The sequence below is a fragment of the Pseudorca crassidens genome, chromosome 4 (genome assembly GCF_039906515.1).
Source record: "Pseudorca crassidens isolate mPseCra1 chromosome 4, mPseCra1.hap1, whole genome shotgun sequence".
Lineage (NCBI taxonomy): Eukaryota > Metazoa > Chordata > Mammalia > Artiodactyla > Delphinidae > Pseudorca > Pseudorca crassidens.
Window position 1 is genome coordinate 125,386,267 of NC_090299.1, and position 21,452 is coordinate 125,407,718.

The 21,452-nt window shown below is 38.4% G+C and overlaps 2 protein-coding genes across 4 annotated transcripts in view; one reads left to right on the forward strand and one right to left on the reverse strand.

Annotated features, from left to right (window-relative positions):
- Positions 1-21,452, forward strand: part of LRBA (LPS responsive beige-like anchor protein) — a 727,005-nt gene that overhangs the window by 420,980 nt on the left and 284,573 nt on the right. For all 3 annotated transcript variants that reach the window (XM_067736701.1, XM_067736700.1, XM_067736702.1), the window contains exons 39-40: positions 1,740-1,886; positions 4,385-4,521. In XM_067736701.1, the coding sequence (XP_067592802.1) occupies positions 1,740-1,886; positions 4,385-4,521 (284 nt within the window). The remainder of the gene's footprint in view (positions 1-1,739; positions 1,887-4,384; positions 4,522-21,452) is intronic.
- MAB21L2 (mab-21 like 2) lies at positions 8,028-10,703 on the reverse strand. The gene has a single exon (XM_067734744.1). The coding sequence runs from the start codon at positions 9,659-9,661 to the stop codon at positions 8,582-8,584; it is 1,080 nt and encodes a 359-aa protein (XP_067590845.1). The 5' UTR covers positions 9,662-10,703; the 3' UTR covers positions 8,028-8,581.

Consider the following 21,452-nt stretch of genomic DNA (forward strand, 5'->3'; position numbering starts at 1 on the left):
AGAAAATGGAGCCATTTCAATTAGATACTTTTAGTTCTTTTCAAATATTTATTGAGACCTTCATATGTGTGCAGCATACTATGCTGTATGTGGGTATGAAGGAAAATAAGATTTTATTCATCCATAGAGAGTATTCAAAGCTAAATATAGAAAGCCTCTTCCTGTGACTTCCTTATTTAATAGAAAGCTTCTATGTTCTTTTAAGTAGTGCCATAAGTATTAGATATAAATGATATACATGGTGAACTTACAATAAATATGGTAAAAATAAACTTTTACCTTTAACATTATCAAATAACCATACCTATTAAACTCAGAGAAGCTTTGATTTGTCTAGTTAACTAGGTAAGATACATGTAGTTTAACTATTTAGAATAAATTATATAGATAAATATTAGTCATGTTACTGCAAACTGAGTGCTTTATCCTTTCTGGGTTTGGGGCCTTATGCCTAGGCTGATACTGCAGTGGAGCAAAAAGCCTAGCCATCTTATTTCTATATCAATAGCTGTTGCCTGGTGGATCAGGTGCTTTACCTCTGGAATTTCCCTAGCTGGAGACTGGGAATGTCAGTAGTGTAATGAGGATTCTAAATTTCCCTTATGTGACACTATGCGCTTTTAAAACTTCCAGTCCAGAAGTTAATATCTGCTTTTATGTATTTCTTAAGGAGAAAGCTTCTCAAAGCAATGGGAGTCACCTTGGAGGGATATGGGGTTTTGACGTCAGAATTTGGAGTCTCAGTGTTGACTCCTTTCAGCTGCTCCCCTGCTCCTCTTTCTGGTTCCGTTGGTGGCTGTAGGTGCTCCGCAGAGCTGCTTCTTTACTCTCTATATTTGCTGTACCCTTTCCCTCCTTCCTTCCCTTCGGCTGCCTTGTCACAGTGCCTTTGAGTCGGGCGCTGCTGCTCTCCACAGGCTGCTCCAGTTCAGGCAGTGTGAGGCTCTTTGCCCAGATGCCTCTCATCCCAGGCTTTCTGTTATGTTTGCCCCCGGGGTGTCTTAGCCCTTTAGTTTAAACACATGGAGGAGGTGGTGTTTGAGCCTCCACTTAGTTTCCACACTGCCTTGCTCTTGGAGATTTGTATAAGGGCTGGAGTAGGGCTGTGGGTGGGGTGAAATGTGGGCAAGGTTAGCGTGAAGGAAAGAGGGAGGATGGAGTAAGAGGAAGAGCATGCCGCCTCTAAGAGCTGCTGTAGCTTTATTAGTGTCAGATATGGCTGCAGAATCTCGCCTAAATCCTCACTGGCTGTGGATCTCTCTTAGCTCTGTATTTATGCATTCTCCTTCACAGCCACACCCCAACCATTTTAGAATGTTTGTCGTTATAATATTATTCACAGGAATAAATCAGTATTCCTTGTTTTTCAGTGTTAAGCAGGTATTGTTTCCAAAACTAAGTTCTGATTTTTTTTTCTACTAACAAATTTCAAAACAATGTGCTGCTTTTGAACCCTCTTCTGCCCTAAATATAAGTAAATAAAAGGCTTAGTGAGCAGTGCAAGGGTCAGATTTAATGGGATTAGGGTTCTTGTTCAAGGTAACATTAGACTAGGTTTGGGGAATCATGGTTGTCAGAAGGAGCGTGTGGGCCATCCTGATCACTTTCCCCACCCTGGATGACTCTGGGTAAAAACAATTGACCATCTTGGGCCACCTATCCTTACCTCGGTTCCCTGCCCCTCGGCCATGGTGCTCTTCCCAGACCTGATGGACAGCTTTGTTTCCTTTTCATTTCAGCTGCAGATGAAGATATTCTTGCTAAAGGAAAACAGTCCATCAAGAGTCAGGCTTTAGGAAATCAGAACTCAGAAAACGAGATCCTCCTGGAAGGCGACGACGATACTCTGTCATCCGTGGACGAGAAAGATTTAGAGAATCCCACCGGTAAATTCAGGGGTCATGCACATACTTCAGCTAGCTCTGAGCCAACACGCATCTAATTACTTACTTTTTCAGCTCTGCCTGAAAAAGCAGGACTACCAGCTTTACACCCACAATTACATTAAATGAAGATTGTTTTTGTTCTTCTAAACATTTCCCCCCAATCTTCAGTAGTTTCCCTGTCATTTTTCTATTCTGTTTACCCTACTCATCTTTTTCTTTTATGAATAATCTTTACTGAAAAAGAAAAAAAGTACAAAAACAGCAACAACAAAACAAACTTGCTTCACCCATCTAATGGGAGTTACCTAATCTCTACAAAATGAGAGCTGTAAGTAAAATTATGCCAGTTGCTTTGTAAATAAAGCTTGGAGGTAGATGAGCTATTTGCTTTGATATACAGGTCTTAGGGAACATGCTGCATATACATTTAACTCTCAAAAAATCCATTCCAAGAATGCTATGGCTTTTCACAGGATTCACATATTTTATCTGATGTAGCAATTTTTGATTTGCGCTCAGCAGATTTTCAGTTTTACTTCCCTTATGGGAAAAAATCTCTTGTTTAGCTTGAAATTTTAGTCATTCATTAAATACCTTTTTTTCTTTAATGCCTGTGGCTCTGTCCCTCAAGGAGGAAAGTCTGAAAGATTCTACATCTTCAATAGATGAAAGTTACATAATCTACTATTTTGATAATTTAAAAGGCGTGAAAAATCTTTTATTTAGTGACATATCTGCAACCATGAAATGAATGATAATGAAAAGCAAAAACAGGTGATGGCATCTTCTCTGATGGTAAATCTCTCTGTAAAGTAAAATAAAATTAATTGAAGCTTACTGTTAAGGGATTTGGGGCAGGAGTAGAGACTAAGGTGGACACTGCTATTCTCTGGTCTTTTCCTTCACATCCATTTACTCATTTCCTCCTCCTTTATTTTGCTTCTATTCTTGCTACTAGTAATACATTCATACAGTAATAGAGGTGAAAGGGGAGTTTAATTATATAATCTTGACAATGGAAATAGGATTAAGAAGTAATCCACACTAATAAAGTGGTGTGGGTTAGAAATGAAGTGGAAATTGTCAGGGGTCTTCTGTAGGACCTAGGCTGCCCTAGCTCCTGCAGCTGTCTGCTTACCCTGTAATTGAATGTCTGAGAATGATTGAAAAAATGTTATTTCTTCTCAGGATTACATGCTAATGTACGGAGGGCAAAGGAGACAGCAAAAGAACACATAGCTGCTTATTTCATCCATTTATAGGGATGAGCTTTGGGAAATCATGGCTGTTCTGCAGTTATCTGCTGCCCATCTGCAAACACAATGTATTTGTACATTGGGAATAGAGGGCAAAACCTGCTCTGATCTCTGCAGAGCATCCCTCCTATTGTCCCGCTGGCACACATTAAGATTGATGTGAGATTAAGGACCAACACCCTTCTAACAATCGATGGAAATGTCAATTCATCTGAATTTTGAAACACTTATTCACCCATTGATTACCTGAATAGGTGTACCGTGTTTATAGGCACTATATTAATTCAGAACTATAAATGCCAATCTTGTCTTGCTGTTTTTGTCACCTATATAGGATTTTTACAATGAGGAATTTACATGGGATTTCAAAAACTTACTACATCTCTCTGTACATACATATATATATGTATAATTATTATTTTTAGTCCTTATTTTAGGTTTGGCTCTAATATACTTTATGTTCTTCTATCTATAGTGAATCTGTTGTTTTCAGTAGCAGGCTGATTTGTCTTTTTGATAAGCCCTGTGGAGATTTGATTATTCCAATAAAAATTCATTCACTTGGAAACCCACCCTCCAGCTGTTTACTCCCAGAGTCCCTGAACTACACTAATAGTAGATTTGGACGCATTGAACAATATTGAACAATGGAAAGGCAGGCTTGGAAAAGAAGTATTTTTACCAGTCTTTCATGGGGTAAAGTTGTTATGGAAGAGGTTTTGTGCCAACCTGGCACAAAATCTTTATCAGAGAATATGGTTTAACGTTTCTCACTTCATTAATAAGCTAGTAATCTTTCTGTAATCATGCCTCAGCCAAACTCTAAGCTAACCTCTGGCCTTAGAAGCCTATTGAGTCTTCCTTGCTCCTGGTTGTTTTTCTATGTTGTTTGATAGCCTGAGGCTTGTTTTCTAAATGGAATGTGGATGGACTTATTTAGGCAGAGCCACCTTCTAACCAGGAGATCAGACCAAAGCTAGGCCGACTCCCTATAAAATAATTGAATCCTAGTTTACTGTTATCATTAACTGCCTATTATAGATCTCTTAGTATGAGAACCCTAACTTTGCATTTTCAGAGGGAGATTTGGAGTGGACAGAATTTGTAAGTGTAAAAGGGGTAAGCAGGCAATTTGGTGCTAGAGGCGAGAATTTAAAATTAAATGAAATTTCTGCCTGAATCCACTTGATTTTTTGAAAAATATCATTCCAACTTGTTTGGCTTGTCTTTTCCTTTTGGCAGGTCCTGTTAGCCTGAGCACACCAGCTCAGCTTGTGGCCCCCTCTGTTGTAGTAAAGGGCACTCTTTCTGTCACCTCCTCCGAACTCTATTTTGAGGTGGATGAAGAAGACCCTAACTTCAAGAAAATTGACCCCAAGGTGAGGAATGGGTTTCATTTTATGGAATTTTTTTTTTTTTTATGATGGGAAAGTGTGTGTGTGTGTGTGTGTGTGTGTGTGTGTGTGTGTGTGGCTGCTGTTGGGTAGGACTGACATTAATAAACTATGATAGAAATAGTTTGAATTTCTTGATGAATTGCTTCTGCCTATATGCAAGGCAACTATCTCTTTTAGCTTATGATTCCCTTACCAGCTAGTTAGATTATTGAAGTTCATTTAGATTCAAAAACAATTTCCATTTAATTGCATTTATCATTAGCTCATTCAGGGGTGGGGGGAGAACCTCAGGGAATATCGTCTATAAAATATATTTTGCCTCAAAGGGTCCGGGTGAATTAAGCTACAAAATTCAGTGAGATTGAGAGTGGAATTATTTTGTTTAGCCTTTATATTTTTCTGGATATAATACCAATATATCACTCTTCTTGCTTTGTCCTCCTGACTTACTACTCTGACATGCATGCAAGCATGGCTTGTATGTGCGAGATACCTCTTTTTCCCATTACCTGTAGTCAATTTTACAAGGTATTACATAAATTCCTATTCTTAAATGAAAATGTAATTTCCCCTTTAAAATGTATTTCTGATTACTTTTCAGACCTTGGCAGCTTTATTTTACTAAGAGACATTTGTGGCATAGCCATAAAGCCAAAATTAGGTTTATTTCATGAAAGTGAATGGTAGAATTTGTTCTGTCTCTTTTAAAATTAGCAAAATAAGCAACCTGTAGAAAGAGAAGAGATTTTTAAAAAAATGGAGTAATTTCTTTTACAGGCTGTTAGCTAGTGTGTGTGTGTGTGTGTGTGTGTGTGTGTGTGTGTGTCCACACACACGTAATTGTTTTCTGAGTTTATTGGTAGGAAATTCTTTGATCTGGGAATCATGTGAATTATTAAATTTTAGTGACTTAGAAGTATTTCAAAGTCATTCATAATGAAAATGTTATAATTTTATGAAAAACTTTACAAACAAATCATATCTTGTCTTATGCATGTTTTTAGCACTTGGGTTCAGCATTGCTGCTTTTATTAAGACTGGACTTGGTAGACTATGTGAAAGGAAGTCTATGCTGAAACTGATTGTTTTTTGAGTTTAAGAATGTAGCTAATCCAATGTAGAGAAAACTTTAATTCTGAAATTATATCAGCTAGAAAAATTTTCTACTTTGTTGTATGGATGAAATGTCTGAAAATGTATTTTAGTTTCTTTAGGAAAGGAAGGTAACCAAAATTACTCAAACTCTCTAATTTATGGTAATTTGTGAGTTAGGCCGAAATTTAATTCAGAATACTATTTATTCTATTATGCTTTTAGACATACATGGCTTAAAATCTAAAATGTGATTTGTTTTAAACATATCTAATGAATTGTCCTCGTTATTAAAACCCCTGCCAATCTTTGTGATTAGGACCTTTGAAGTTATTGACTCCTTTTGGGGAAAGTTATAACTTCTGTTTCTGTCTGATCTTATTCTGTACAGCATCATTAAATTAATTTTTTTCCCTGCTGCTTGTGCAATACAGGATCTTTGAGCCTAGACACAGAAATGGTCTGTACTGCTGCAACCTGCCTAATGTTACAGAAATCAAAACTTTTGCTAATTTATATTCTCAAAAATTTTTCAGCCCATTATTGGAAGAATTTTTGATTTTGTATAGACGTTGGTGTTTAAGGTATTTTGTAAATGAGGACACTGGAGTGTTTTTCTTTTTTTGTTGGTGATACCTGCATTAAATTAAATAAGGATGGAAAAAAAGATATTGAATTGGGGAATTTTTATTTCTCCTTGTCAAGACTTAAAACTTTTTCGCTGGGATAGTTGGAGGGAGATATGTGTCTAATGCTTTAAATACTTCTGTGAGTGAAAAAACGGTCATTTAAAAATGTCATTTATATCTTTTAAACTAAACACTGTGCCCTTAAGTAATTTCTTTGTAAATGTAAGCACCTACTACTTGCTTTGAAATTGTTCTTAAAAAAATCAGAACATTTTCCCTAGAGAATAAGTTCATTTGTATTATTCAAAAAATTAGTATATTTGTCTGAACCAGTTAGTGTTACAGTGAGTTTATTCTACATCTGCAGGAAGAGAGACCTGAAAAAGATATAGTATAGGTTGAAAGAGTAGAGATGATTTCAGAACTGATAAGATCACAGTTTATATTTCTAACTCAGAACTATTTTTACTACGGAATTTTTACCTAGGAATCTTAAAACTTAAGCCTGTTTTATCAAGTGAACTAGGCACCAGAGCTCTGAGTAGCTCCCTTGTTTTTCATCCACCTCTGCTATCCTGCCGCTCATCCCTCCATACACTGCCTCCCCCACTCAGACTTCTTCCTCTGATCTTTAAAATTGCTTTTTAGAACATTTTTCTTTGTATCTCTCATTCCTGGATTTTCCCAGTAGGTTAAAAAAGTGGGCTAATTCAAAGAATAAATTTTAAATATTAAAGGGTAACATCTGACATGGATTCGGTACCTGTGCCTCTCATTAACATATGTAATGGAGTATAGTTACCTCCAGCATAAAGAAGAGGAACCAGTTCCTTTGGGATGCTTTCAGTTTTACTAATTATTTTATTTTTGTAATCAGATATTTCCTTATATTAAAAAGGAACGTTTGTTGAAGTTGAAACGTTGAAATGAATACACTGGATTGTTACCTTAGAAAAGCAGAAAAAGGAGGAACATACTTTTCTTATATTTAATTTTTCTTTGGTTATAAAATAGTATTAAAACCTTTTTTATTTAAATTGAGTATAAGCTACTTCTGAATAATTCTGGGACTTTGATTAAAAATGATCATAGTTACAGCATTTATAACTAGCCATTTAAAAACTTGAAGTAATTTATACATCTGGATTGTTCGTATCACCATTTGCTGGGGAAAAGGAATATGGCTATATCCATTTTATCCTCTTTTAATGTGACTGATTTAATTGTTAAGTTTTATTATTTAAAACTTGAAGAGGACAAATGATTGAAGGATGAGTATAACTCATTGTGTTAACTATTCAGAAAAGGTCCATAAATGTTTCTTTTATAATTCAGACTCAGAGTGCATTTTTTTTTAGATTATGGCATGAGAGAGCAAATATCTTAATTTTTAATGTGAAAAAACTTTTCTTGTAAAAATTAGGATCAAAATCAGTTCTTCCATACAAAATCTGTTCTTTCAAGTGTGAAATAAGATTTTACTTTTAGTCTTAAAATCTACAGAACAAACATATATTATAGTTGTGTAAAATTAATATTTTCTCTTTTCTAAAGATTTTGGTGGGAACTTGAATCGTTAAATCTACAAAATGTGCTGCATTTGTAAATTTTGCAAACTAGAGTTAAAATGGAAGCTTCTTGCATTCCTCAAGTTCATATCTTTATATTGTAAATAATAAATTGTGATCTCACCTTCCTTCATTTAAGAACAATCCACAAACAGTCATTTACAATGTAAAGTAGTATTTTTATTACTGTTTTCAACAAGACTGCTTAGGGTGAGGGAAGAGGTGCGGGGGAGGAAGGGGCACATCTGACATTGGCACTGAGATACATTTAACATCAGCAAAACTTTGTTTAAAAGAGAAATTTTACATATAATTAAATACTTTTTTTTCACTTGGTGACAACATTCAGGCAACCCAAAACAAATTGGAGAGAGAGACAGAGAGACAGAGACAGAGAATGAAGAGGGGGAGAGAAGGAAAAGGGAGAAACTACTATATTTTGATTGAAAATGTACCTTGGGTTTCATTTTGTTGTGGCAAAGCCCGATTGCTTCTGTTGTGTGACCTTTTAAATTCACATTGTTTGGAAGAGAAGGATCACTTTTGTGCAAGAATGTGATTTTGTGTGTTTGGTTGGTTTGCTCTTCTTTTGTTTGCTTGTTAGTTAAGGAAGTCTTCTGCCAGGTTCCCGTTTCTCTTAGGTGGCTTACATAAAAGTCTGTGTCTGGAGTTTCCGCTGTTTGTCGCCGAGTTGTGTGTTGTGTGTTTGAGAGCATTCCTGTTTGTGTCGCTTTTCAAGCAGTCCCCAGCACCCTATAGTTTGTCCAGGCTTTTGGGATTGGTGAGAATTTCCCTGGCCAACCTCCAGGTCTGCTTGGCAGCGCTCTCCAGGGCCGAGTGGGGCTTGCCCTGGAAAAGGTCGAGGTTGGGCAGAAAGTAGTGAGGGCAGCGGCGGCACTGCAGGCAGGAGATGAGCTGCAGCAGGATGCCGTTGAGCCGATCTCCGAGGCACGCCTCGTCCCAGTCCGTTTCCCGCGGGTGCTTCTCGCACTCGTACAGCAGCAGCGTCTTCATGTGGTAGTTATTGAGCGGCTGGCCAGGCAGCTCCAGGTGGCGGTCCCGCAGCGTCTTCAGCACCGAGAGACACTTGTTTCGGCAGCCGCCCATCAGCAGGCGGTTCTCAGCCTCTCCGAACTGCAGCACCCAGGCGTCGCTCTCCGCAGAGCTTTGCTTGCCGGTCAGCGAGTAGCACTCCTTAGAGAGCAAGTTGAACCCTTCGGCCTTGACCTCCGCCACCCGATTGGGGCCGGGCCAGGGGATGTGGGGCATAGGCCACTGTGCAGCACTGCGAGGCCAGATACCGGTGCACTTGAACGCCGGAGTGATTTGCACCACGTAGCGCTCCCTGATGCGCAACTTGACCTCGCTGGTATCCGCGATCATCTTGACCACATCCCGGTAGCTGCACTTGTCCACCGCCTGAGCCACCAGCGTCTGGAAACGTGAGCGGATCTTGCGCGCCGAGAGGTAGCCGGACGCTGTGATGAACTCGACCCAGAGAGACATGCTCCGCTTCCGCCCATCGCTCAGTTTGAGCACTGCGCAGCCGGGCAGTGAGCCGTCGTCCACGAAGTTGAAGACGCCCATCTGGTTTAGGTAGAGCACCACCTCGAATTCTGTGGGCGAGATTACCTCCAGCCCCTCGTAGCGGGCATCGATCTCGCTCAGGGAGCTGATGAAGCGAGGCTCCTGCACCTCCACTTCCTTTAGCACGTCCGAGACCACCTTACAGACCTCTCGGATGGTCTTGGCGATGGCCGCCTTGCGCGCTTGGCAGCGCTCAGTGTAGTATTTATTGAGCTGGTAAACCAGCTTGGCCTGAGCGGCGATCATGTTGGGGCACAGGTCCGGGCTGTACACCGGCGTCTCGCAGTACGTTGAGGGATCCAAGGCTCACGTGCTGGTGGTGGCCCTGCGGCTTGCGAAAGAGGCGCTGCGCTCCCCTAAGCCCCACTTTCACTCTTGTTTCCACCTGGGCTGCCCGGCTGATGCTTCAGCCGTCTAGCTCTTTCCTTCCCCTCTTTTGAAAGCTTTTTTCTTCTCCGGAAAATAAGGAAAAAAGAAAAAAAAAAAGGATGATCTTTGAAAAAGAAAAGTACCTGCTGGGACTTTTTTGCTTTCTCTTGATATGTGAAATAAAGATGTGCCTGCGGGCGAGATGAAGGGGAGGGGGGTGGGGAGACAGGGTGAGAGAGAAAAATTCAGGTTACCAAGAGGTTAGTCTTAGACGTCTGCAGCGGAGATGGCCCAGGAATCTGGAAATGAGGTCTTTTAAATGCCAAAGTAAATTTAAAAATAAAAGCGAAACATTCAGTGTTTCATTCTTAAACTTCTCTCCCACGCTGGTAGCACTTCTTTATTCAGATTAGGTGAGTGCTTTTCTCCTCACCCTCCCCCAGATGGAAGGTGAAGGGTGTAATTAATGTCCAGAGAGCGGCGAAGTGCAACTCAGTCCGCAGCACACTCGGAGGTTCGCAGATGCCCCGCACTCTCAGCGTGTAGGTCTGGTCTCTTCTCAGGGGGTCCTGTTGTAGCGGTTTTCCTCTTTTCCTACTGGAGGCGTTGTTTGGACTGGGTTGGTTTGTTTGCAGTGCGTTCTTCTTGTCTTTCTCTAGGTGCAAACCGCTGGAAGTTGTTTGATACTCATTTCTGCTTCGTAATTTATAATTTTGGCCGTCACAAAATCTATTTTAGTGTGACGAAGTCGTTGCTTGCGTTGCATCTGGGGTTTAGTTATAACGATTCGAGGGTTTTTCTTCTCCTCCCCCTTTAGGTTGCTTGTGCAGATTCCACTTTCTGAGTCGCCTCTCCCTCCGATGTCTCTCTTTCCCTCTCCCTCCTAATCTCTCTTCCTCTCTCTCCCCCTCCCTTCCTTTCTCTCTCTCCCTTTCTCTTTCCCTCTTTCTCTCTCTCACCCCACCCCCCAGCACCTCTCTCTCCTCTCTCTCTCTCTCTCTCTCTCTCTCTCTCTCTCTCTCTCTCTCTCGTTGCAGTTTCCTGGAGTTATTTAGTTTATGAATGGTCCTGGGCCATCATGAGGGGGGTGGAGCTTCAGTTCCTACAATCGCTGTTGGAGCTGTCAGTGCTTTAGCCAATCCGAGAGAGAAGACAGGCATGCTTGGCAAACGGTAGCAGCCACCGCTGCACTTGATAAAGAAAGGGGGTAAAGAGAGAAGTAAGAAAATAGGAAGAGATAGTAGAAGTCAAATGCTCACACACATTTTGCAGCCCCCTCTTCTTTATCCTCCTCTCTTATCAATTGCAAGGAAGAAAAAGAGAGTGTATAGAGAAGGGACTTCTTGGAGATGGCTGGAATGACTCAAGGGAGAGTAGCAGTGGTTCAGAAAGGTTCACTTTTTTTTTTTCTATCAACATTGTGAAGAAGGTGCAAAAGCTAACAAAATTACTTTCGCTTGAAGGCAAATGGGAGGAGGAAGGGAAATCTGGGAAAGGACCTAAATTTTTCTAGATTTTTTCCTTAGGCAAAGTCTTCCTCCCTTTTCTTCCCCTCCCCTCCCATTGTTGCTAAGAGCCAGAGCAATTGCTGTATATGTGCGCCAGTTGGGGGTGGGGGGAGTGGACATGGGGTGAGAGTTTATAATCGTAAATCTCTTTTCAGTAATTTCCATATGCTGTTGAAAAATGAGGCAGGACAAAAATGGAACAAGCACCTTGTTTGATAATTACTTCATAATTAAGATTCAGATATATTTAATGTTATCACTTTATTGTTACAAGGAGTAACTTGTTATCAGAGAGAAAATATGTTTAAGTTGTGAGAAATGGTGCAGATTTATATATGGTAAAATTTTGTTGGATATACTTTTTAAATAAGCCACTAAAATTATTTTAAACTTAATAAAAATGAAGGGAAGTAAATATGAACCTGATTTAAAGTTTTCTTAAAATGTTAATGTTGTAAATCTAATTTTGAGTATATTTTCAGGCAGTAGAGAATTTCATTTGTAAACTCATTTTATTTTCATAATTGACTCTTGCTTTTAAAAGACTTCACTGCTGCAAAAATCTATAACTATCCTGTTATTGATTACACAGATGGCTTCACTCCTCCCTTGGCATTTCAGTGAAACTCATGCATGTGCTTTTAGTATATGTATTATACTTTCGAGCTGTACCATGGTAGCTTTTAGGTACTTTTGGTTGAAAGAGCTGTAACAGTGTTTCTGATTTGCTTAGAATTTATGTTTGAACCTCAGGTGTGTGGATTCTGAGTCTTTTTAAGACAAATCAAGTAGATGGGAATGTTTTTAGTTAGAGTTTGGACGTTATGTACTCCGATAATGCTGTAACAAAGAAAATCTGTAAGCCGGTTGTGCGAAGACTTCATTTTGCAAAACCTGGTATGCGGCTTTTGCAAAACCCCGTGGGAAGGCTTGACTTGCTGTCTTAAGGCTGAACCAGATGAACCTGAATTCAGTTGCATAGGGAAAGTTTGTTTCATCAGGTACTTGACGGCAGACGCTTGGACCTCCTTGGTTCGTTCTTACACATCTGGTGCGGGGACCTCCTTGGTTCGTTCTTACACATCTGGTGCGGACTACTGGTATCTTGTCACCCCTTCAGTCTCGTAGCGACATGTCTCTTCCTAAAGAACTTTGTCCTTTTTTCCTTCTTTTCATCAAGTCGGCATTGTTACCAGGGATGTCTTCAGTGGCCAGGAGTTGAGACGAACAGTCGCGTCCGCGGGACTCCGGGGCGCAGAGCTTTAGTGACTTCTCGGGAGTCTCAGCGGCGCCGGCGGCCGCGGGCTCCGGCGGGCTCCGGCGTGCGTGCGGCTGGCGTCGGACCCCGGGCGGCAGGAGGATGTACGCGAGCCGGCGCCTTCAGGGTCCGCGCGTGTGGGACGCCCAGGCTCTGCCGGCACCCCGGCGATTGGCCACGAGGCCACAGTGGCGCTCTGGGAACTGTTACTGGCAGGAGGGGCACTTTGCGGCGGGGAGTGGTGTGAACGCCAGAAGAGGATCCCGCGCGGCTTCTCCCGAGGGCAGTTACTGGGCGGAGACTGGTGGCGGGGTGAGAGGGTGAGGAGCTTCCTTCCCCCCGCCCCGACCCTCGCCCCCGGTTGGAGCCGCTGAGGCCTCGCGCGTGGACCGGCCGGGCCCGCGACGCCCCAGGGAGTGTTTGCAGAAGGCCCCGGGGTGACGGCGTCATCCCTCCTCCGGGCTCCCGCGCCCGCGGGCAGGCGCCCAGCACCCAGCGCCCTCTGTCCGCACGCCCCTTCTCGCGTGGGGCGGCCCCGGCCGCGCGGGTCTTGGCGCCACCACTAGCCCGGCACCCCACTCCTCCTCTCCTCCCTGCTCTGTCGGCACGACCAAGCTTCGCCCCACCCTTGTCCCCTCGCTTCTCCACTTTTAGGTACTGAGGCCGAGGGAATGATAAAATGTTACAAATGTTTTGATTTAAAAACAATTCATTACCAATTTACCCTGTCCAAGGTAGATGCTCTAGTAAATAATAAATCAGTTAAACAAAGGGGACTTTAATTTATTGCCGTGGTACTAATTAGAAACATCATTTGAGCAATAAACTTAAACACTTCCAGCAAATAATGCTCCCTCTTGCTTGTTCCCTTCCTTCCCCTCCCCCACCCCAACTCACTCTGGCTGCCTCTGCTCTAAGAGCTGCTTCAGCTGTGTGTTTGCGGATCCGCTCTTCCTCTGGTTGAATAATTGAAGGGGGAAACGGTATCCGAGGAGGCTGTAATTGAAGAGCCCCTGTCACCTCTGCTTTTATGTATGTTAGTATAGAAGTCCATCAGCAGCTCCTTGATGGTGTATTAAAACGGAGTGGCAGCCCCTTCTGCAGGAGATACCGTATTCTATTAAAGGAGACCAAGTGAGAGAAAGAAACTCTAGAGGCTAAAAGCCACTTCAAGTCTTCAGACCGATTGATCTGTATTCTCTTGTTATAATCCGTCTCATCATACTTGAGTTAATGAGGCAAAAGAGGGGGAGCGAAATCTGATGGTCCTTGACAAATTCATTAGGGAGGCTGCAGGACATTTTATTTGACTGTTAAACATCTTGTTTGTTTGGTTTAGGCAGTGCCAACATCAGCATGCTTCTGCCCAGACCTATCATGTTGGTCTGACTACAGACATTACTGAAAAGAGAAAGAGGACATTCAGGGTGTGATTTGAATATTTTGTTTTGGATTTCATGAAGCCCGTAACCTTCAGACTTCTCTAGGATTTACCTTCACCATCCTTACACTTAGGAACATTTATGAAAATTTAGATGATGATAGTGAGGTGGGCATGTTTTTAGTTACTATAAACTATGTATGTTTAAACTTTAGTCGGAAAAGTTCCCATTTCCTTAAAAAATTGAGTCAAGTTACAGAAATTACTGTGCTAGTTTTTAAAAAATATGAATGTTTAAGCTCCAGAAGAGTAGCCAGATCATACATTAGATCCTATCTTTACTTGATCGTGGTTAAATAAACTTTTAATTATTAATTGAATTTCCTTTTTCAGTGAAACACTTATGGGTACAGAAACTTGGAAATCAAAATGTTAACTATTTATACAAATATGATGTTTTTGAAAGAAAATGTGTGTATTTTAATTTGAATGCCTTTTTATATTTAAAATTAGAAGCAGAACCAGGTACTTTATGAATGGTGCTAAAATAATGTGATGAGTTGACAGGATACTTAAAAAACTGAAAATATTTCTAATTGAAGAATAATGGGCAACTAAGTTAGAATGCTAATCTTGTAATATTTTATTCTAGGATAATAACACAGTACTTGATTTTTTCAGTTTCTCCATTTATGATACTTTCTTGCATAGAGAATTCAGTCATATTTTCTTTCAGCAATTGACTTAAACATCCTCAGCTTAAGTGATTTGAGAAAGAACCCTGTCTTCCATTTACAGGCAAACAGTATGAGAGAAAAAAGAAAACTAATGCTCTTTGCCTGTCATTTTTATACATTCTTGCACTGCTGATGAAGCTTGAACTGCTGCAGGGAATGTATGGATTTGAAAAGAAATGATTCAGTAGTTCATGTTGTGTTTCTCAGAAGCAAAACCAAACTAATGGCTGCAGTCAGTGCTTCTGTACATCTGACAGTTATAATCCTGTTTACATTTCCAGAGAATACAAAATGCTTAAACTGTTTTATTTTTTGCTGATCTTTACTTAGAAATGTGCTTACTGAGTTAAACTTCAGTGCAGTTTTTACTTTATCATATCACTGGGACTTAAAAGATCCATTAATGATCTGTAGAAATGGCATACAGTATTTCAATAATCTTTCCTAAAGAGTATACAGATTTTAGATTATATGATTTTGTTTTCCAGGAAAACATTTTAGAATTATTAAAAAAATAATCAGGTTATTGACTTAAAAAAATCAACTCTCTGAAGGATTTATACTTTTTGGAAAACAAAAGACCACGTGTTTACCTGTATATATTCTTATCCTGTAAAATCTAACTTTAAAATATCTGTACAGTTGCTAAATGTTTGGTTCTTATATGCTTAATCATTCAATATATTTATAAAAATATTTTTTAAGAAAAAAATTCTTTTTAGGGGGTCAAGATGTAAAAGGGGCAATAAATAACGATTAAATTCTCTGAATTTAAAAACGATTCCAGTAAAAACAAGAAGAAAAATAAATAACCCAAACACAATTTGTTAGTGTATTAGTTGATGAAATTTTATTGAAGTAATTATATTAAACTATCTGTAAGAAGCTTTAACAGCACCAACTGTCAGGATTATACTATGCACATTGTATTAAAAGTCAGAGTAAAGCTGCATTCTCTTCCATTCTCTGTCAAATGATCTAATTTTCCAAATCTCCTAAGTATCATAGAAATTGTTTATAAGCTATTGATAATTATTATTCTGGAATCAATCAGGAGAACAATCAGTAATAGAATGTTTTCTTTGAGCAGTTCACCATAGTGCTTGTTAATTTTAAATGGTCAATCATGCTGCTAAAACAAGTTGTTTTTTTAATTTCTTTCACAAAATAGCTTTAAAAAAAACCTGAAAAAACCCCAAACCTTGTAATCACTTTGATTGGTAACCCAAGGGTATTGTCATTTGAACAGTTTGAACTTAATGTTCTGTAAGGTCAAAGCAATGGCTTTAACTTTGCATTACTAAGCCTCAAACTGTACTGAAAAATAAATGCTTTTATGTACTTTTGAATATTGTTTTGTGGGATTAAGTTTGTTTGGGTTACCTTGGATAATGTATTTGATTAGTGATATTTACACCTATTAAACTTTTACAAGTCTAATTCTTGTATAATTTAGTAGGATGAGAATATTGAAAGTACAATAGATGTTTGTTTTTTCCCCAAGTTTAGTACTCAGCTGTGTATATGAGTACATTATTAAGCTATACATAATATCATCAAAATGGACAGTGATAGAGCAAAGAACTTGTACTCAGGAGAATGGAAGTGAGCAGCTTTTAGCCTGACTGAAATGTAAATACTCTTGTGTTACTGAGCTGGGATATACAGTGTTAAGACAATCTGAGTTAATTCGGCAAGTATTTTTCATTGAATTTACTATATTTTCATTTATGTCTTTTGACTTTACCAAGAAACATTTAGCTTTTTCTCATTTTAGAGAAACACAGTTTTGAGTTGTAGCAGTCACATTCCTTTATTTCTGTAAGACAGTTGAACAGTTCTGAAAAGTTAAATAAGATTCTACCTTTCTGTCTTCTTTCCTTCCTTTTTAACAATTTTAACTTATTAATATACTGTGAGGTATATATTATATTTTTTCTGTTTAATAACTTCGGCTTTCATGACTCACTATAATTTTCAACAAATGAAAGGGTGCTTTTAGTAGAAACCAGTTCTTAACTATTTACGGTATGATTGTGTAATTAGTGGATTATTATTTGTGTCTCCTCCACCTTTGAGAAACAAATTTTACTGGTCTTTAATATCACTTCCACAAAATAGACAGAAAATCAGGATTATTGATGTTAAACTTGATGCTAAATAAATCAAGGCTCTTGATTTCAATTTCATTCATTTCCATTCGGAACATTGAATTTTACGCTTTAAAGAAGATGTGATATCCTTAGTTTAATAAGATAATACTACTGATTCACATGTAGGATATGTTTCTTGGGATTTCAGAGTCATTCCCACTCCCATTTCCACTTGCCTTTGCCATCAGTGCCAGACATTTACAAAACAGATGATTGAGGTTAGGGGTGTAGATTATGCCTGTACTGAGCCGTACTTAGTTCAAAATATAAGACTTGGTGTTACGTTCTATATTTCTTTCAGACCATACGAGACATTTCGTGGGCCTATGTTTAAAATTATCGGTTAAGCATATCGTAGGTAAGTTTTGTTACACTTCAGGAAAACTAACCCTTTTAAACATCTTAGTTTCTCTTGAAATATACAGGTCTGCAGCACTCCATCTATAATATTATTAGTAGTAGTAATTTTGCATCAATCTTCTGCTAAGATTACAGGAAATTTTTAATAAGCTTGTGTTATTTTTAATGAAAATGTTAAAAAAAATCTAGCTTGTTCCTTCCTTTAAACATTGTGAATTAGCGTAAAAGTGATGTGCTGAGAGGTTTCTCTGATTCCTGGTAGTGGTTGAATAACAACAACAAAAATCCTTCATTGGCTCTAATCTACGTATAGAAGACATCTGTGTAGTATAAATGAAATAATATTTGATGATCTAAGGAATGGAAACTTTTCCTTTAACCATGTGAAATAAAGCTAGGATATAAAACAGCTGTCTTGGCCTATGTATATCAAGGTTCTGCCAGTCTGTTTCTTTTCTGAGTTTTCCCTTTCTCTCTTCCCTTGTTATCTTTGGATCCTAAAGAGTCACTCTCTTATTTTCTGACTGGTTTTGTCTGTAGACGAAACCTGGGTTAGTAGGTTTAAATCAGCCAAGATAGAGTGAAAAATCTTTGATCTATGGCTATGACTGTTTCCAAATGATTTGCTTGCTGGGACCAGACACTATCCATGCCCTTTCACTTTGCTATCAGATAGGTGCACACAAAGGACCTGAAAGGCTACCAGATGCACAGTTAATCATCATATTAGATAAGTAAAGGGTTCCAACCATACTTAATTAGATCTTCTATTTCTAATAGTTATTTGTTCTATAGTACCTTGTTGGTTAAATGCTCTACAAATCTAATCTTTTCTTCAAATTAGTTAAAACTTTCTATAAATTGTAGCATCAATTTAAAACAAATGATACAAAGCTATGTATTTTTTTAAATATAAGTTCCTTGCTGTCACATAGCTTACCTGCATAGATAAGATAAAGAAAGGGAGACAGTATGATAGTATTAAAGAGCATTAGTCTAGGGGATAAAAAGCCCTGAATTTTTATCCTAGCTTGGCTACAAACCCTGTGAGTGACCTTGATCAAGTCACTATCTCCACTCACTATTTTCTCAATTGTTAAATGGGGGGATAGATGAAGAGTTTTTTCTACCTCTTCTAGATAGACAAAAATCTGTAATTTCCTACCCTAACATGATTAAAGTCCTTTTTTATATCTTTATTCATTGATTTTAAATCAGAAACCTTTCTGCACACATTTAGAATTTCAGTGCTGTTCTAATATATGCATATGAAAGTTTTCAACGTGAAAAAAATCACAGAAAGAATAAGCTTACAGATCGTTATATTCCATATTTTAGACTTAAGGGAAAAAATGCAAATTATAGATTGGAGACAGTTGTGAGGGACAACCCATTAGCAAGTTGGAATAGATTCTAAGAGTATACTAATTATTCTTTGATAGGAGTTGGATCATAAAAATATGAAAATGAAACAGGCTGTGTATTCTTGTATATTCAGCAGAACCGTATGTGTTTAAAGGTGTACGCAAGGTTGGCAGGTGTGTTTTTTTTTTTTTTTCCCTCAAATTGTTGAATTGTCTTTCAATGTTTCTGATATTTTCACTAAGGTTAGCTATTCTGTAAATATTAGTTCGTGGAGCCAAATAAAGTTCAAGTTCATAATTAACTTAAAAAATTTTTTTTAAAAATGGAAAGTTCAGCCTTCTCTTTAGAGAAATGACACTGCTTTAAGCAACTGTAACATTACCGTATTCATGTTGTGTTAAAACATAGACCCAAGCAGGGAAATGTTTTTCAAAACATGAGTCACTAAAGTAAGTTTTATACTACTTTCTCATGCTTTTCACTTGTTTTCATCAGAAGACCTGACAAGCATAAAAGTGTTAACATCTTTTATTTTACAGATGTTCTTAGTTTTCCCTCAAACTGTAAAAGATGCTGTATCAGAGTAGCATGGTAGGAAGTAATTTCAACACCTCCTTTCACTTATGCGATAACTTATTATTTGTCTGAGCTTGTGGATATTTTCGGAGGGAGGGAAGTGAGACAGGAAAAGACAACATATTGAGATCTAATTGTTCTCATTTTGAGATATAGATCAATCAGACTGTCTGCTGTATTATAAATTCTCTCTAAAATACCTTTTCAGTGGGCATAGTTGAGTTATTTTACTTCTATATTGTGTTCTTTGGAAGTCTGTCGTCAATGCAGTAGGCGTGCCAGGTGACCACCGAGAGAGTTGTTGATGGACACTCGGTGGGTTTGCAGAGTGCAAACCTAAAAGACTAAGAGATGCGAAAGGCATTGCTATTTGTGAATTTATGTTTTATCTCACTTCCCTTGAAAATTTATGAGTAGCGTGGCTTAAGGGTGCTGGAGTTGTGTGTTCCAGGGCTTGCCCCTACTGATAACACCCTTGTTGGCGTGAAAGTGCAATGCAAATTATGACAGTTACAACCTTCTGTTTTGTTTAACTTGTCAGTAGATTTCCTGGCTCAGTGCTGAGGGCAATGGTGTGTTCAGCTAGTCCATATTCACCTAAACTTAAAAGGTCAGGTTTCTACAGGCAAGCCTAGTCAAAGCCTAATTGATGAGGAGGGCAGAGAGACAGAATTTACTGTTCTGTTGGCTAGTTTCATATCGTTAGGTTGTCCTGAAAGCATCAGGCAGTCACAGCCCCTTTCATGTAAGTGCTGACCCTAGACAGGAGCTGACAATCAAAGGAGGCAGCCACAGGAACCAGTGCAAGTAGGCTATTGATTTTTCAGTTAGGTCTAAGTAGTTTGTAGTATGGGTAATGGGTGACAGAGGCAGGTATGTCATTATCAATGAGCTCCAGAACAGTAGCGACAACGCTCTCTCATATTTCCTTCAGCACTGACAGTATGCATCCAGGGCTGGTCAATAAATCGCCCAACCCTTAACTGACAAGTGACTTGGAGGTTTAGGTTGAGGGGTGGAAGTTATAGAGCTAAACTTCTCTACTTGAACACATACTGGATCTAGCAATAGAGTCAGTAACTGTATTGTTGTAAGTTTTTGAAGTTTTCATTTGGAAAAGTCAGTGCAACTATGAAAATCAGAGTTTACTTTTAAGCTTTTGAGAATTTAAGAAGAGTGTTTACTTAGTTAAGAAATAAAGAAATGGGCTAATCATTTGTAAAGATACTCTGCAAGCATAATTAAGCTAGGTTATTACTGTATGGTTTCGCTTTTAATTTAGACTAGATCTTTATTTAATCACGATATCTCTGAACTTATAAAAGTTTAGCAGTTAGAAATTCTCTTAAAATCCTTTATAATTCCTAATCTCTTCTTAAATGTTTTAACTGCAGACTAATTTTAAGTAGGAAAAAACTTGAACCATTTGTAAATGTTAGGTATTAGCCATTAACCAGTTACTATTTGACCTTCAAATTCGTTTTATGTTACTTTTCAAAATAAAATAGTCAGGAATTGAACATTTAATGATTAAAGTTTGATGAATTATGGTTGCTTCTGAATTTTAAAAAGTAATGAGGCTGACTTGTTTTAAAAGCCTTTCATGTGGATATTTACATTTAAAGGTAGATGTAGTTCGTATTCACATAAGCACAAAAGTGTAACAGGTTTTGATTAAAAGTAACATGTTCTGAAAGGGATATAAAATAATTGAGAAATATTTTAAATTTAAACCAATCTCTATTTTGTTACAAAATATAAGTAATATAAAGAGAAGATAGTATTTATAACTAGAAGTGGGAGTTCGGGTTGTACCAGGATCCTTGCAAACTATCACATGCTTACATTTTTTGAAAACTTTAAACAAATTGAAATAAAACAGAAAAGTAAATGTTTTTTAAAACTTCCTTAAATAACTTATCGCTATGATATCTTGTTTAACACTGTGATATTGTACAGAACCAGAGTTTAAGTCTGTAGTATCATCTAGCCGTGGGGTAGCCTGCCTGACCACATGAATCATTTTCATTTGTCCAATACAACTGAAAATACCACACACACCCCCTTTTTTCTTTAACAACAGCAGGTTAATGCATACAGAGGGTATGGATGCTTCAATATTTTCTTAAGTTTGCAGTGACATGTCTGTGTGAATACCCATCTTCCTTCTTAAGAAATGAGAGAATGCACATTTGAAATGTAGTGAAAGATGGCTACTATGGAAATGTGATAGTCTTAGTTTTAAAGACGCTTTGGGATTATGTAATTAATATTTAGAGAAATTTTATTCAAATCTTTTGCTTTAGTCACCTTTTGAGGCTTATAGATTC